This window comes from Pelophylax lessonae, assembly GCF_965119305.1.
Source record: "Pelophylax lessonae genome assembly, chromosome: 3".
Classification (NCBI taxonomy): domain Eukaryota; kingdom Metazoa; phylum Chordata; class Amphibia; order Anura; family Ranidae; genus Pelophylax; species Pelophylax lessonae.
The window spans coordinates 533,071,055-533,089,335 of record NC_138770.1 but is presented as its reverse complement, the minus strand read 5'-3'; the positions used below and the strand labels follow the sequence as shown (position 1 = coordinate 533,089,335).

At 42.9% G+C, this 18,281-nt stretch overlaps 1 protein-coding gene across 1 annotated transcript in view; it reads left to right on the top strand.

Moving 5' to 3' along the window:
- SYNJ2 (synaptojanin 2) overlaps positions 1-18,056 on the top strand; it is a 251,838-nt gene extending 233,782 nt beyond the window's left edge. Inside the window, exons 25-27 of the mRNA XM_082249743.1 lie at positions 8,347-8,455; positions 9,634-9,836; positions 16,130-18,056. Of these exons, the coding sequence (XP_082105869.1) occupies positions 8,347-8,455; positions 9,634-9,836; positions 16,130-17,176 (1,359 nt within the window). The 3' untranslated portion in view covers positions 17,177-18,056. The remainder of the gene's footprint in view (positions 1-8,346; positions 8,456-9,633; positions 9,837-16,129) is intronic.
- Positions 18,057-18,281: the final 225 nt, after the last annotated feature.

Here is an 18,281-nt window from a genome sequence, read left to right as displayed (position 1 = left end):
AACCATTGGGTTATACTGCCCCTTACAGTAGTGGGACACTAGGCAGAAAAAAAGTCTGACTATGCCTATGGGCAGTCCCAGGGGGTATACTCCCTCTCTCTGCTATAGGTACTCTGTTTTTTTTTTCTGCCTAGTCAGGAGTAAGGACCTAGTTCCCTGCTGGGATCTCTTGTCCTTGCACTTTTTTCTTTTCAGATAGAAATTTTTCTCCTGGCTTTTTCCTGTGAGATCTACAATCAACTGCCGGACTGGGCAACGGGTTGGACAATCTAGATCCAGTGGTCCCCCCAGTCTGGCCAGCGAGCGCGTGCAGACCTCAGCTCCGCACTAGGTCGGCCGTGACATAGCCTCACCAGACAGGGGCTGATCTGCGAGTTAAGTGCCTCGCGAGGTCACATAAGACCAGGTCTTTGCCTGAGTCATAGCGTTCCTCCTGGCCGACAGCCCCCCATTTCGATGGAGAGGAGGTTCTGTCTGGAGCGGTGCCGCCTGGTTCCTGGTATGGTGATTAGCTGTCCCCCCTCTCCCCCTGGAGGGTTTTGGGGTAGACGTGGGCCCCTCCTTGGAACAGTCCGACCCCCGGGTTTCCCACCTTCCTGTCAGGCACCCCCCTTCATCTGTCCCCCATCCTACCCTCCCTCCACTTATGCTGGGGCTGTGTGGGTGGTCTGGTCCACCCCCTGGGGTGGGGGCAGGGCGCTATGCTGGCGATGGGGCGGTGCACCGCTGGCGACCGGACGATCGGCTGTGCTGGGCGGGGGTTGTACCTGGCCGGCCCCCCCATCCTGCCTGGGCCTGTCCTTGAGTCCTAGGGATCCCTCCTGGGTCCTTGGGACCCTTGTGGAGCTGCCATTTTCATGTAGCCTGTGTGCTCAATGCACGGTTGCCTTGTTTGTGTAGTCTGGCGGCCATTTTGCGATGATTTGCCATTGAAAATAGCGGCGACCATGACAGTGGAGCCCCGTCGGTGGCGATTTCTGAGGTGAGAGCCCCTCCTCATCCCCTAGTGCTGACTCCTGGATCTTCTCACTTCCCGATCGCCGCGTGTGGAGTGCAGATTGTCCTGGTGGCTGCAGGGGCCTATTTCTACTGGGTGGTGAGTCTGGTGGGGTCCTCTCCCTCTCTGCTGAGGATCGCTTGGTGCTATGTGCCTGGCGACCGGGTGGTGCTGCCAGCGCAGTGGGGGTTGTCCCGTTGCAGTGTTTTACACTTTTTGTGGGGTCCTTCTGGAGCCTCATGGAGTCTTTGGAGCATGTCTTCCCCACCTGATCCCCTCTCTGAGGCTGTGGGTCTCAACCATCCATCGATGCACTGTTGGAGGTCCTGGAGTCCTTTGTGTCCCGGGTGGAGGTGGCTTTTGGGTGACAGGCTAGCAAAAAGCGCCCCCCGCCTTCCCCTGCCTCATTTGTCTCATCAGATCCTGAATCTGATTCAGCCACCTCGGACGTGGGTCACCCTGTTGGGTCTGCGACCAGGCGCCCGGAATCCTCAGATAGTGAAGACGATTCCTCCATATATGTAACCGTGCATGAAAAGGCGCTGATGGAAGTACTGATTGTATCTGTGTGTGAGACCTTAAAGACGGAGGACGCAGCTGCGAAGGAGGCGCAGGTTCGTTCCCTTTGGCACTCATAAACCATCCAGAGCAACAAACGCCTATTTTGACAGAATTGTCGCTAAAGAGTGTGGACAACCAAAGCGTCCCCTTGGGGTCCCTAAGTGATTTGCTAGGCAATACCCCTATGAGGAGTCCCTTATTAAGAAGTGGACCCTCCGGTTTCCAGATTGAACAAGGCAACCATGATTCCGGTTGACGAGTCCCCAGCCTTTATGGATCCAGCTGACACGAAGGCTGAGGCTGTGGCCCGCAATATGTACACTTTGGCACTAAGGCTGGTATTCACCTTTGCCCTGGTGTCACAAACTGAGTGGGATAAGCTTTTACGCCATAACCTGGAAGGAGAACAGCTCCCCCCTGCCTTTGCTGAGCTGGCAGACTAGCTGGTCCAGGGGCTACAGTTTATCTGTGATGCCTATTTAGCTGTGGCTCCCCTAGTGGCTCGACTCTCTGTTTTGGCAATGGTTCTTCGGGGCGTGTCTTTCGGCTCAAATGCTGGTCTGCGGGCCCACTTCTAAAAATGCCTTTACCGCTCTCCTTTTTTAAGGTGATCGCCTGTTTGGAGCTACCCTAGATGACATCATTAAAGGTCTAACAAGAGGTAAGAGTACCTACTAAGGCTACTAAGGGCAAGGACCCTCGTCGTAGATGTGGGCCTTCCTTCTCGGCTCATAAGAAGTTTTTTCGTCCCTCAGGTTCAACTGACAAGGGCTCCAGCCTTTCAGGGCCTCCGCTGGAGGATCCAAATGAACCTGGTCTGGCAAGCCAAGAGCAGGCTTTTCAGACCCGCGGACAAGGCTCCTTCAGCATGAAGGTGCCCCCTAACCCATATGAGGTCTGGCTACAAGATTGAGCTTCCCTCTTGTCCCATGGCAAGGTTCTTTCCTTCCAACTTATACCTGTCCCAGGACCGCTTACAGGGTCTGTTTGGGCCAGAACAAGACCTGTTACTTCAAGGGGTGATTGTCCTGGTTCCGACTTCGGAACGTTTTTAGGATTTTTACTCAAATCTGTTTACAGTCCGCAGGAAGGAAGGCAAGGTTCGTCCAACCCTGGACCTGAAGGCGCTGATCTGCTTTGTGCAGCTGTAGAAGTTCAGAATTGAGTCCATTTGCACGATGGTGGCATCCCTGCATAAGGGGGATTTTCTTGCCTCTATCGACCTCAAGGATGCTTACCTTCACATTCCAATATGTGCCAGTCACCAGGGTTTCCTCTGCTTTGCCTTGGGAGAGGAGCATTATCAGTTTGTGACATTACTCTTTGGTCTCGTCTCTACTTCTCGGGCCTTCACAAAAGTGTTAGCCCCGGTGCTGGCATTGTTACGCGGTAGATCGCAGTACTGGGCTACTTGGATGACCTCCTTCTGAAAACGGAGTCTCCTACTGCTCTGGTGGAAAAACCTGGAAATCACCATAGGAACTCTGAGGGAGTTCGGCTGGATTCTGAATTTTCAGAAGTCTGTTTTGGTTACATTCAAAAAGCTGGACTATCTAGGTCTGACTCTGGACTCGGCCTTAGCCAGAGTGCTCCTTCCTCTGGACAAACTCCAGAAATTGCAGGCTGCAATTTGTCTCCTGCTGTCCAGCAGATAGTCATCCCTCCGGACTTGCATGCGGGTGCTGGGCCTGATGGTGTTTACTTTCGAGGCGGCTTGGTTTGCACAGTTCCATACGAGGTCCTTGCAAAGGGAAATTCTGGCCAAATGGGACAAGAATCTGCAAGTTCTGGACAATCCGATCCGGCTTAGCCGGGGAGCGAGGGAGTCCCTGATATGGTGCCTTCGTTCTCCTGCGCGTCAGCTGGGCAAATTCTTCCTCCCCTTGTATTGGACAGTGGTCACCAGGGATGCCAGCCTGTCCTGGCCAGCCTTAGTGGCTCCAGACTGGCCTCGCCGGGCTTGGTACACTGATCTGGTGTGGCTGGTCACTGACGTTCCTTGGAAGCTTCCTCTCAGGGAGGATCTATGGCCCAAGAGCCAATCTTCCATCCTGCTTTGCAGTCACTGGCTTTGATGGCTTGGCTGTTGAACTTCAGGTGCTGATGGATAGAGGTTTGTCTGAGTTGGTGATTCAAACGCTGTTAAAAGCTAGGAAATCTACATCTAGGAAGATCTTCCATCATATGTGGAAGTCGTGAATCTTGGCGCTTTTTCATGGTGGCTCGGAGCTTGACCTTCTTTCAATGGGGGGTTGAGCAGAAACTGGCCTTGAGTACTATCAAGGGTCAGGTGTCGGCCTTTTAACAGGCTTTGGTCGCATACTCCCTGGTGCGTACCTTTCTTCAGGGAGTTAGACACTTGGCCCTTCCAGTGCAGTCTCCGTTGCAGCCTTGGGACCTCAATTTAGTGCTCTCAGTCCTCCAGAAGCCTCCTTTTGAGAATCTTCGGGAGATTCCCCTGCTTATGCTGTCCCAGAAGGTGGCTTTCTTGGTGGCTATCACCTCTGCACACAGGGTGTTGGAATTGGCGGTGTTATCATGTCATTCCTCTTATTTGGTGGTTCACAGAGATAAGGTGGTTCTTCGTCCCTCTCTGTCGTTCCTTCCAAAGGTTGTCTCTGATTTTCATATCATTCCCTGTGTCCCAGACCAAAACATCTGAAGGAAATTGCTTTGCATGCCTTCGACGTGGTCCGGGTGATTAGGGTGTACCTGGCAGCTGCAGAGTCTTTTAGGAAATCGGACTCGCTATGTGTGCTTACGAATGGGCCTCGGAAAGGGTCATCTGCTTCCTCTGCAACCAGACAGACGATGATTCAGGCGTATTTCATTAAGGGTCAGGTTACTTCTTTCCCTGTTAAGGCGCACTCTACTCAGGCGCTCAGTGCCTCCTGGGCCTTCTGTCATCAGGCGTCAGTGATGCAGGTTTACAAGGTGGCCACCTGGTCGTCTGTGCACACTTTCACAAAGTTCTATAAAGTGGATGTGTTGGCATCTGCAGATGCTTCCTTTGGCCACAAGGTTTTGCAGGCTGCTGTTTAGAGGACCTGGTTCTCTTTGAGGGTGTATTGTTTTCTTCAAGTGAGCTCCAGTTGCTTTGGTTGAGCTCCTCTTTACCTGGTTGGCTATAGTTAGCCTTGGGAATTTCTTTTTCCTGTTCCCACCCCTCATGTTTAACACTGCTTTGGGGCATCCCAATGGGTAAGAAGAATCAGGAGCTGTGTCTGTCAATGAACGAAAGAGAAAATGGGATTTTTGACTTACCGTAAAATCCATTTCTCTGCTGTTCATTGACGAACAAAGCACCCACCCCTCTCACCCCTCTGTGGAGTTGTAGTTCTTCTGATACTGCTTGTAACAAAACTGAGTACCTATAGCAGAGAGAGGGAGTATACCCCCTGGGACTGCCTATAGGTGTAGTCAGACTAGTGTCCTACTCCTGTAGGGGGCAGTATAACCCAATGGTTAAGAAGATCAGGAGCTGTGTCTGTCAATGAACATCAGAGAAATGGATTTTACGATAAGTCAAAAATCCTATTCTTTTTTAGGGTATTATTGGGGCCTTATAGAAGCAAGAGTTATATGGCAATAATAACATACAGTATGGGTGTAAATATAGTCAGACACTATGTAAAATATTAAAATGCATCTGACCTCTGTATATATTTGAATATTTTTTAGCTCTATCTATATGCTGTTGTTGTGCAGTCTGAGACATTGTGCTTTTATTCTAAAACTTCTGGCACCTGGAGACAAGTATGGACTTTTATGGGTTGATATAGTGTTGGAGATTAGGTTCAGCGTTAAAGGGTTTAGGTGACACTAAATAATTTCCTTATTCTCCAAAAATAATCCGTATACCTTCACTACCTAATGGCCCTGTAATCTCTGTTTCATCAAACCATTTTATAATGCATTTGGAGATTTTGAGGAGGCTGAGAGCAATATATGGTACTTTTCTGAATTAGGAATATATTCTTGATATTTGTCATGCACCAATTACTATACCTGCTGCATAACTGCACCGTAGTGATCCCCCTTAAAACAATCCGAATAGTTAACTTGGTTTACCGCTCCTTAATTTGGAATAATCGCCCGCCTAGAATTAGGCTAGAACAACTGCAATACTCTAAGGATGGAGGTCTAGTACACCTTAACCCATGGTTTTATTACATAGAGGCTCAGTTACAGCATCTTGTAGGTACCTTTCTTCCTCCCCAGTCCACCCCCCACACCTCATTAACTTTTGCTACACGTATTAAGCTCACATTTACTGGCGCTGAGTCTGTCCCAGAAGGCCTTGAGTCGTAGGCTTTTGCCAAATCCCATAAATACTTCCCCACATATAACCTTATACAAAAGTTCTGGAACAAAGCTAGACAACTACAAAGGGTAGTAGCTTTATGAAATACTGTCCTATTTGGCGTAACTCCTCCAACAAGGAAGTAGCCAAGTTACAGCAGGGAGCTAGGTGGAAGACCTTTGGAGTAACACTTCTATCACATATTTTTCAGAAGGGGACTGTGCTCCCCTTCAGGAAACTTTAACCGAGATTCTACCTCCCCTCTTACATGCACTTTTATTACTTTCAACTGCAGCATGCCATTAGAGCCCAGGGAAGTAATGAGGTTTGGGGCTTGTCACCAACTCAGATTTTTAAAATGCTCCTAACCACTGAGACCACTAAAGGTCTTATCTCTCAATGCTACAGTATGTTGCTATGCCCCTTTCTTGATGATTATCCTATTTGAGAAATGGGAGGCAAATTTAGGTCCACTTACTGGGGATCAATGGGAGGAGGCCCTACAATCAGTGCCCACTAGCTTCATGATTAATTCACAGAGACTGTCCCAACTATTCTGCTGAGAACCCATCACACACCCTATAAGTTACACAAAATGGGTCTGCTGCCAGATCCGCTTTGCTGTAAGTGTAAGCACGCCAGGGGAGACCTCATACATCTCCTTTGTGCTGCCCAAAACTACACCCCTACTGGCTGGTGGAGAGTCTTTCAAACCTCAGTTCTTCTTGACCCAAAACACTGCCTCCTTGGTATTTTAAGTGATTGTGTGCCAGAGGAATTGACTAGAGTGGCTATTTTCCGTGGTCTTTATCAGGCCCGCAAAACATTTATAATATTTTGGAGGTCCTCTGATCCCCCCTCAGTTAAACAATGGGTGACCCATACGGGCGATACTCTGTTTTTTTTAAAGATGTGTGTATTAACATAGAAGTTGTTCGGGTATATTTGAAAGACTATAAGCAACCTGGCTCGATATTCCAGGCTTAAGCCCAGTGGAATTGGTTAAAATGAGGCTTCTGCAATGTATTTCTAATAATTATACAACTTGATTGCATATACAATGTTGCTTAGACTCTTATTGGTGTCTTATCTGTCCTGCATGTGTTACATTAATAGACTGTGAAATAATGCAAATTACTCTTTGATTGACTGTGGATGATCAGTGTCTTCTTGTAATGCAACACACTCCTGTCCAGCCAACCTAGTATAGACCTGAAAACAGCCTCAGCTCATGAGTCTTCTTCAAAGACACTAACATTTTTTGCTCCACCCACTGGAGATTAATCTTAGGATAACCTACCCTATGATTAAGCTCCAACGGGCGGAGCAAAACATTTCAGGGGGCATGGCTTTGGTTTGAGACTCATGGGCTGAGGCCGTCTTCAAGTCTACACTATGTTGACTGGAGAGGAGTGTTGCAGTTCTTTGATTTTTTTTTATATGTATCCTGGCCTGCCCCTTTCTCCCATTTGGTTTACCCAGCTTGAGTGGCATTCATAATCTAGCACCAAGGACACCCCAAATGCAGATCGCAGATGGAGTGTGTTTGCCTGCACCGGATTGCATTGTACCGCAATACAATGCGATCTGGTGTAGTGGGTTTTTGAAAAGTAGTGCATGCACTACTTTTGGTGCAAAACAAATGGGTGAAAATCGCACTACACTGAATTGCACAGAAACACAGACTGCATTTCTGTGTGATTAAGGTGTTTCTATGAAAAGGGATAAACCAGCAGAGTGGGTTGTACTGTGTTTAGGGGTATGGCAAGGTTCGGTGGGATAGGAATAGAGAGAAAATCACCATTACAAGGTGAAGAGGTTTTGAAGAATTATAATAATTTTGCGCTGAATGTTCAGAATCTCACAAGTCTGATTGCCTGGTTCTTTTCTTTGTGGAAAGGGGCTTTAGGCCTCCTTCACACTTGTGGTTATTGTCATATGACATATGACCTGGGACTGCAAAGTTGTACCCCATGATTTCCAAGGAGTATCATTCATATCTGTGCGACTTCAAGGTAGTCCCTGCAGTACTTTGGTCTCACTTTGATGTGACTTGAGGTCCATAGACCTCAAGATTACACAGGCATTACTTCAAGTCACGTCAAAGTTGCATCAAAGTGATGCGACTTTCAGGTCGTACAAGTGTAAAAGGGGCCTTACTTTGAAATTAAAGAGTCTAATAATCTGTGTCAAAAAATTCAATCTTTTATATTCAGAAGAAAGTTTTATTTGAACACATTCAAGCATACATGTTCAATAAAAAACAAAATCTAATCCCTTGTGAGTCAGTGTTCTGTGACAATACAAAATGAAAACCTCTGATTCATGTGTAAAATGATGCAAATTTTGTAAGATTTGGGAAAAAAATGGTCATAGTTAAGATAACTGATTTAATGTGATTTACTTGAAACTTTTCTTCTATAGTAGGCGTTTTAATAACAATGGCTCTAATAACATATATTTATACTATATTCTGTTTTTTAAGCCTCAAGACAAAACTGGGATAAGTAAACCTTACAATGTAAAACAAATTAAAACTACTAATGCACAAGAAGCGGAGGAAGCTATTAAATGGTTAATGGAGTCGAAAAAAGGTGAGAATTGTTTGACCTGTTATGAAAGTGTTAATTCACTGGCTTAAGTGGAACATTATTATTATTATACAGGATTTATATAGCGCCAACAGTTTATGCAGTGCTTTACAATGTAGAGGGGGAGGGCAGTACAATTATAGTACAGTTCAATACAGAAGGAATTGGAGACCCCTGCTCCTGGAGCGTACAGTCTAAAGAAAGGGGGAGGTGGTACAAAAGGTAATCGCTGCAGGGGATGAGCTTATGGAGGTGACTCGGATACAGTTCTTAGGTGGAGGTGGGGGTAGGCTTTCCTGAAAGGGTGAGTTTACAGGGATTGGCTAAAGGCGGACAGGGTAGGGGCTGACCGGACAAACTGGGGCAGGGAGTTCCAGAGGATTGGAGAGGCTCTGGAGAAGTCCTGGAGATGATTATCGGAGGAGATGGCAAGGGAGCTGGAGAGCAGGAGGTCTTGGGAGAAGCACGGTGATGTAGCTGGGGGCAATGTTGTGGCTGGCCTTGTATGTTGTGGTAAGTATTTTGAATTTTATACGGTGGGGTAGAGGAAGCCAGTGAAAAGATTGGCAGAGGGGAGCAGCAGTTACGGATCGGTTATTAAGGTCTATTAGTCTAGCAGCAGCATTCATAATAGACTGAAGGGGGATAGGCTGTGTAAAGGTAGGCCAGGGAGGAGGGAGTTGCAGTAGTCAAGGCAGGAAACAACCAAAGAGTGACCCGTATTTCTAATACATAATTTTTAAAATACGGTTTTTCATGGTGGTCCTTGCAGGCGTAGCCATTGTTTCTCTGATAATACTGCAGGGCATCCTATGATAAAGTTATTGATATTGCAACCAATATTGCAAATGTACTGTGTAGTTCACAATTGCAGCAATAGTGAGATGCAAAAGCCAGAAGTTCCTGGTGCCAGGGTTATAAGACATTAGATAGTACTCTGAAAGCTGCCTTTCTTTCATTCATATGTACACTGTCCCAGAAGAGAACAGCAGCAGTCAAACATGACACAATTTTCAAACAATAGTGTTGGTAATATTCACAGCAGCGTGAGGGAAACATGGAGTACACAAATGATGTTAGTGAGTTTGTATACACATACTCTTTACAATATGGATGCTTCCATATGTATGTTCTACCATTTAAAGTTTTAATTTATTAATCTAATTTTATTTTTATTTTAGAAAAAAAGGAAGAAGGGGAAGTAAAATCCAATCTACATCGCAACCCAAGTTTCCCAAAAGGAGAACCTAAATCTGTATCTGTGAAAACAGCACAGACAAACTCACAAGAAGCAGAAGCTGTATTGTTACCCCACAGACCTCCCCCAAAAGTGCCAGGTCCCAGACCTGTTCCTTTACAACGACCTGGAGCCAATTCAGAACCTGTAAGTCTGCTTATTCCATATTCCGCATTTGTGTCTCCTAAACATTACTTTAGAAGAGCTTGTACTTAAAGTTCTGCATATTTACCTAGTGCCCTCTCCTCCCCATCTAAAATTGGCATATTAATGTTGTAAAAGCAAAACACCCATTGCTATTTTTGTGTCCCTAAACGAGGTTGACTTCAGAATCCTTCTGGAGAGATTTTGGGTATGGCGAAGATCCGGAATCTTCCAAGAAGCTGCTCCAACAGTGTAGAACTGTCTTGAGACTTGGGATACTGAGCGATCCCAGGACTTTGCCAGGGTGGATTTTGATGTCACCCTCTCCACTGCAGAATTTGGGGTAAGATAAGTATGTCTAATTTTATTTTCACGGGTGTTTTGTTTTTTTAGCATTAATGCTAAATTTTCGATGAGGGAAAGGGGCACTCTGTACCTGCATTTTAGTTCAAGCTCCACTTTCAAAATATAAGTTCGAATTTGGAGTTTATATTAGAAAAACATTGTGCTTTGCCTTTTAAAAGACATATACTATATATATATATATATATATATATATATATATATATATATATATATATAGTTAGATTGAAAAAAGACACAAGTCCATCTAGCTCAACCAATAAAAAAGAAGACCGAACCATACAATCCCATATACACAATCCTATACCCACAATTGATCCAGAGGAAGGCGAAAAACCCCAGCAAAGCATGATCCAACTTGCTACAGCAGGGGAAAAAATTCCTTCCTGATCCCCTGAGAGGCGATCGGATATTTCCTGGATCAACTTTACCTATCAATATTAGTACCCAGTTGTATTATGTACACCTAGGAAAAAATCCAGGCCTTTTTTAAATCAATTGACTAAGCTGGCCAGAACCACGTCTGGAGGGAGTCTATTCCACATTTTCACAGCTCTTACGGTGAAAAAACCTTTCTGTATTTTGAGACTAAATCTCTTTTTTTTTTAGACGTGAAGAGTACCCCCTTGTCCTCTGGGATGACCTTAAAGTGAATAACTCAACACCAAGTTCACTATATGGACCCCTTATATATTTGTACATGTTGATCATATCCGCCCTTAATCTCCTCTTCTCAAGAGAGAATAAATTCAGTTCCTCTAATCTTTCCTCATAGCTGAGCTCCTTACTCTTATCAGTTTGGTTGCTCTTCTCTGCACTTTCCCCAGTTTCCCGATATCTTTTTTGGGAACTGGTGCCCAAAACTGAACTGCATATTCCAGATGAGGTCTTACTAATGATTTGTACAGGGGCAAAATTATATCTCTTTCTCTGAAGTCCATGCCTCTCCTAATACAAGAAAGGACTTTGCTTGCTTTGGAAACCGCAGCTTGGCATTGCATGCTATTATTAACCTTATGATCTACCGGAACACCCAGATCCTTCTTCACTATGGATTTCCCCAGTTGTACTCCCCCTAGTATGTATAATGCATGCATATTGTTAGCCCCAATTACATAACTATACATTTATCAACATTAAACCTTATTTGCCACATAGATGCCCAATGAAACAGTGCATTGAGCTTGACTTGTAAGTTGGAGACATCCTGTAATGAAGTTATTCCACTGCATAGCTTGGTGTCATCTGCAAAGACTGAAATGGTACTTTTATTCCCAGACCCTATATAATTTATAAAGATCTTAAAAAGTAAGGGTCCCAACACTGAACCGTGGGGTACACCGCCTTAGACCATTCAGGTATGAGAATCATACTCTCTGAATTCTATCTGTTAACCAGTTTTCTATCCATTTACAAACTGATCTTTTCAAGTTTGTAGACTTTACCTTATACATTAGCCGTGTGTGGGGAACTGTGTCAAACGCTTTTGCAAAATCCAAGTACACCACGTCCACAGCCACCCCTCTGTCCAAGGTTTTACTTACCTCCTCATAAAAATAAATCCGGTTTGTTTGCCAACTTCTATCTTTCATTAATCTATTCTGTCTGTTGCTTGAATTTATTTTTTTCCAGCAAGAACTTATCTATGTGGTCTTTTATTAAACTCTCCTGTATCTTCCCGACTATAACCTAACAGGTCTATAGTTACTTGGCAAAGACTTTGATTCCTTTTTGAATATATATTCCCTTTTTGAATATAGGCACCACATCGGCACTACGCCAATCCAGCGGTACTATTCCAGCCCTTAGCCACTTCTGGACCGAAAGAACGGCCCCGTTAATGACCAGGGCATTTTTTGCGATTTGGCACTGCGTTACTTTAAAGGACAATGCGCGGTCGTGCGACGCTGTACCTAAATAAAATTGATGTCCTTTTTTTCCCACAAATAGAGCTTTCTTTTGGTGGTATTTGATCACCTCTGCGATATTTATTTTTTGCACTAATAACAAAAAAAGAGCCACAATTCTGAAAGAAAAACAATATTTTCCACTTTCTGCTAGATTACATTCCCCCACAAAAAAAAAAGAAAAAAATATGTATGTGTGTATATATATATATATATATATATATATATATATATATATATATATATATATATATATATATAGCCATTTTTTTCATTCAGTTTGAGGAGGGCAGAAGAATTCCTAATCTGGTGTCAAAGTGTATGTATAGCCAAAATTTTTTTTAGCTTTCTTTAACGTGTGAAAGGATTAGAACCCCTGTCAGGAATGTATTGTTTTCTGGCCCCCTGGGTGGAACAGAAAGTGATCGGAAGTCCAAAATTTTAAAATTCTTTCCAGAACTGGATTAGAGGGGAAACTTTCCAGAGCAAATTGGTATGATGACTTAGAGGGGAATTCTTCTCATTTTGCAGAAATTTCTGGTCACCTTTTTTTGTTTCTCTATATGATTTAAATTGGCAGGAAATCTCCCCAATGAGCAAAAAGTAAACAGAGAGTTTTAAAACGTCTCTACTCTATCAAAACTAATATAAAATGTGTGAGTATACATACATTTAGGGGGAGATTTACTAAAACTGATACAGAAAGGATATCTGGTGCAGCTGTGCATAGTACTCAATCAGCTTCTAACTTTCGCTTGTTAAATTAAGCTTTGACAATAAAACTTAGAAGCTGATTGGTTACTGTGCACAGCGGCACCAGATTTAGTGTGCACCAGTTTTAGTAAATTTCTACCTTAGTGTTTTTATTTATCAGGAAAAATATACACACATGAAGAACAGCTAAGTTTTCTGGATGTTATTTTAGTATGGTTTTACAAAATGTACATTAAATCTTAATTAGTACAGTACAAGACACAGGTCTGTTCTCATAGACCATGGGTTATATGCTGCTTCTACCATAGAGTATAGTGTAATAATATAACCCCACCCACTCTGAGGCTCCAATTTTTGTTAGTGTCCTTAGGTGATGGACCTATTCTCCTCTGGAGCAGGATTTATTTATTTTTTTTAAAACTATTAAAGTTTTTATTATCTGAATTTTATATCAACATGTGACTTCTTATTGCCTTGTGCTACCTAGCAGTTTCTGAATACATGGGGCCTACTTGTAATGTTAGCTGCGGGCACTGGATCCTGCGCTAGGCACTCATCTTGGCATGAAACGCAACATGTGAAGTTAAATGCAGGGTGATATACAGGTCCAGGGCCATGGTCCATTTTTAAAGTTCCCAGACTCTGAAACCCCCTTTGGGGATATGCCCACTGTTACAGCCTTATATGACCCAGTGTCATGGCTAAGATAAGAGAGAAACCCCTGTTTATGGACTCCAGTTCCTGGCTTTATACAATATTATCCACAGATCTTGACACTCTCTGCATTTTAGTGGGAAGACATTTTTGGTGTTCACTTTATTGTGTAACCCAAGTCATTTTGACTAACTCTTTTCAACAAGCACTTTTAAAATTGGTGTTCTTTCCATCCTATTTGGACCTAGCCTCAGAAGATGATGTACTGTGACTGTGTCACACCTCCTAGAAATAGGGGAATTGCCATCACACATGGAAAGCCTTCTTTGAATGGTTGGAGGATAGAAGACTTAACCATAGTGAATACTTTATCACTTGTATTTTGGCCTTTCTTTAGTCTGGTTTTGACCAGTGTCTGTCCCTGAATACCCTCAACACACAGGTTTCTGCCTTATCTATCACCTACCCAATCTCTCATCATGACTTTCTTACTTGCTCATATAATTCCCTCAAATTAACTTCCTGTGTCACCTTACTCTGATACCCCCACCCCCCCCCCTTAAATCATTTAGAGACAATCATTTGAAATAGCTCAACTTTTAAGGTTACCTTCTTGGTTGCTGTCACATCTTGCAGGTGTTTTTCTGAGTTAGCAGTTCTATATTAAAAAGAGACTTTTCCTATTTGTTTACCCCTTGACCCCAAGCCAATTCTAACATTTTTCTCATGCATGGTAAAATCTGCATTTTTGCTAGAAAATTACTTAGAATCCCCAAACATTATATATATTTTTTTTAAGCAGAGACCCAAGAGAATAAAATGGCGGGTGTTGCACTTTTTTATTTTATGCAATATTTGTGCAGCTGTTTATCAAACTCAGAGTGAATACAAACACAGTAGAATATCCATTTCTTTGGTAAAAGGTGAGGTTACACCAAGTAAATAGATACCAAACATGTCGCACTTGAAAATTACGCAGGCCAGTGGAATGGTGCCAAACAACGGTACCTAAAAATCTCCAAAGGTGATGCTTTAAAAGCCTTTACAGGTTACTAGTTTAAAGTTACACAGGGGGTCTGGTGCTAGAATAATTGCTCTCACTCTGATGTTTACAACAATACCTCACATGTGTGGTGTAATCGCCATTTGCATATGCGTGTGGGACCTATGTACACGTTCGCATTTGCACATGAGCACGAGGGTGCTTTATATAAAAATGTATTTTATATAATTTTTTTTATATTTATTTTTTTTAACCCTGTGCCTATATTTTATTCATTTATATTTTTTGGATCAACTTTATTGCTATCACTAGGGATGAATAACATCCGTTGTGACAGATCCTCTTTTTAGAGAGATCTGTGGTCTGTTATCTTCCCTGGCCTAAAAAGTATCGGATCAAACAAAGATTGCTTTAATCAGATGCTGTACAAACCAGTATCGGCTTGTAAATAAAACAAAACCAGAAGTGACATAATCCTGATCGCTTTAAGTCACAGAAGAGAAGCCAGAACTTTTATTCCTTCCACTCCTCCCACGAACTGCACCTGAACCGGTCACATCATTACTTAGTTCCTCGATCAGACAGGAGATCTCAGGAAAATTTGGCAGATCACCCCCCCCCCTCCACCACCTGTAAAAAGGACACTCTGATCACTTTTCCTTTGAAGGGAATCGCCAGCAGAAAGGAACAACACCATATTCATGGTTGTAGCTGCAACCTTAGTCCTGGTATAATCACTTCAACCTGAGGCTGTATATATACAGCCTATGGGCAGGAAGTAGTTAAGGACAAGGTGGTTTTGAGACCAAAACCATCCATTTATCCTTAAGGTGGTCTCCTCCTTCCACTTTATTTAGAACATTGTCCTCCCATCCCTTTGTCCTGGCCCAAAAACATGACAAAGAAATTCCCTTACATTGTTTGGATGTGGGTAGGGCTGTCAGAGTCTCCTTGACAGGCATGGCCTTTTTTGCAAGACAAAGGCCCTGTTTGTTCTACCTGGAGGTCCTCAGAGAAGACCCCTACTTCACGCTCCACTGTTGCCAGGTGCATCAGACAACTCATCTTCAGGGTTTACACCCTCTAAAGAAAATGTTCCCCCCTGTCCCATCAGAGCCTATTCCACCAGACTTTTCGTGTCATCTGGTCTTTTTAGCATCAAGCATCTGTATCCCAGATTTGCAAGGCCCCCACCTGATCCTCTGTTCACACATTTTCTAAGTTCTGCCAGGTGGACGTACAGGCTTCAGCTGATGCAAGTCTTGACCGCAAGGTGCTTCAAGTAGTTTTTTGTTGAGGTTCTTTAAACCTTTGTGTTTTTTATGCAGAATTTTTACTTATTTCTAAATTTCATATTTTAGTGTATACTACAGGACACAAATCCTCCCCCAAGGGCTTTGAATACTTCTTATTGCTTGAATGGAAGCCTCATTATGTGGGCAGGGCTATATGAGTACTGTGTAGGAGAAACCCTAGAAAAGGTTTTTGTCTGTGACCAGTCACCTGAAGGTAGCACCTTTTAACCAATGATCTATGAATACCATACCTGTACTGTACTCCAATGTAAATCAAATTCCTATTTTTCTATGCATATTAAATATGTAAGTTGTTTGGCAGTACTTTATCTTACATAAACACTTTATCTTTTTGTAAAGCTACTTAATCCAGAACCGAAGACAGAGCAACATCAGCCACCAAATGAAAAGAACTCACCACAAGTACCGCCAAAATTGGCGCATCATGTTGCAGTGTCAGATGGTTTAACACCTTTGAGGCCTCCACCTCGAGTACCTCCTAAACCAAAGTCAGAACCATCAGTGAATTCAGCTGATCTAGAAAAACCCTCAGATATTAATATGTTGTCTGCATCTATTAAGAAAATTGAGGTATCAGAAATAAGTGATCCTGTCCAATTGCAGCCTGCTGAAAAACTGGTGGTATGTACAGAAACCCATCCTCCAAAACAAGCAGCAACTAATGTTAAATCTACAGGTTCAATTAATACACTTGAAGACCAGCCTAAATCGGATGTGAACAGTTTATCTATTTCAACAACTCTTTTGGCATCCAGACCAGATGCGCCGATGGAGACTACTTCCGCTGCAGACTTCTCAACCAGTGCATTGATTTCAAAAAAGGAGCACAAAGTAGAAACTGCAGACATAAGTGAAACTCCTAAAACGTACCCAGTACCCAAACCAAGGACAATATTGCCTTCCCAAACTGTAAAAGCTAAAGAAGGTGACAGAATACTGTCACCAACTGAAAATAGTTGTACATCTGAATGTAATTCATTTATCCCAGCAGTGCCTCCAAGGAGAAAAAAGTCTGCTCCTGCCGCTTTCCACCTTCAGGTGTTACAAAGCAACAAAAGTTTGCTTCAGGTTGATGTGTCTTCAAATTCCAATAACAACAACAATCATAGCGAAGGATGTCTAATAGACATAGATATGGATTTTGCTGGGACGGTAAGCACAAAAGGCGAGAGTAACCACTTGGCCAGCCACACTAAACCACTAGAGCCACAAAGAAGCTGGTCTTCTAAGGAACTGGATCTTCTGGATTTTGATGATATAAAATTAGTTCAGACATCAACTGATGATATGTCTTCTGTACAGGTTACGGACAATTGGCTAATGGGCCAAGATGTGGAAAAAAGTGAAAATACTATTTTCAAGAGCAGTTGCGATTCTCCTTGGTAAATGCAAAGATGTATTTAATTTAATGCTGGCCATACTCTATGGGAGATTTTTACTGTATGCGTTATTTTGTCATTGTAATAGTGCGTAGGTCACAGATGATAAAATGAAGAACCTCCATGCAGGTCCTGCAGGTTGGAAAATGATGGTCGATTCTTGTTCAATAATCTTTGCTGAGCAGAAATAATTTGGTACAGAATTTGTGAACTTATCACAGTTACTATTGCTAAGGACTTTTTAAAAACATACAGAACAGTGCATAGTCATTTTGGGTGAAAAAGCCCCTGGGTCTAATTATTCCCTCTAACTAAAGCTTTCCGCCTATTTCCTGAATTTCTGCAAAGTAAGCACTCGATTAAAAAACGAGTGCAAGAGCTTAGCCGTTACGCAATTTGCCATATGCAGGTCAGGTATAAAACCACAAAGTTATGAAATCTAGCTAATCATGTATCAGCAAACTAAGAAGATACCATAACCAACTTTTTCATAAAGTAGTGTTTTTTTATTCAACGTTATGCTAGTGGTCCAGAGGAAGGAGGGCTCTCCATACCTAAGGGGATGATCAGACCTTGGAAATATCTTTTTAACTTAGTATGCATGTACACTGTCAAATACATGTTGCAGATGCTCTTTATTTAGCTCAACGCCCATTAGTCCCTCTTTACCATTTGCATTTGTTTGTAATTTCTTACACTGCCCTGTTGTGCTTAAATCTTTCCTAAACAACCAAAGCCATCAAATGACCCCTGGAATGAGTGTATGGTTACCATGCCATGTCCAAAGCAGCTTAACACTGTAAATCAAAGCTGGCTTGCTTTAGACATATTGCAGTACTCATGCACTGAACTGTAACCACTAAACCATGTACTTTGTGTATTAAAGTTTCCTTTTCGCTTTTCCCTTATTTTTTTTACCTGCATTGGATTATTTGTTTTCAGGAGCAATGCAGAACATTCCTCTGTCAGACACTTTTATACTGTGGCCCTTTGGGTTTGAATTTGGGGGTAATTTAGAAATTCCAACATTTGTAAAAATGATTTAGAAGATATCTGTAGTGTATTTTATTACCACACATTTGAGGTTATTTATGTAACTTTCACCTAAAAGT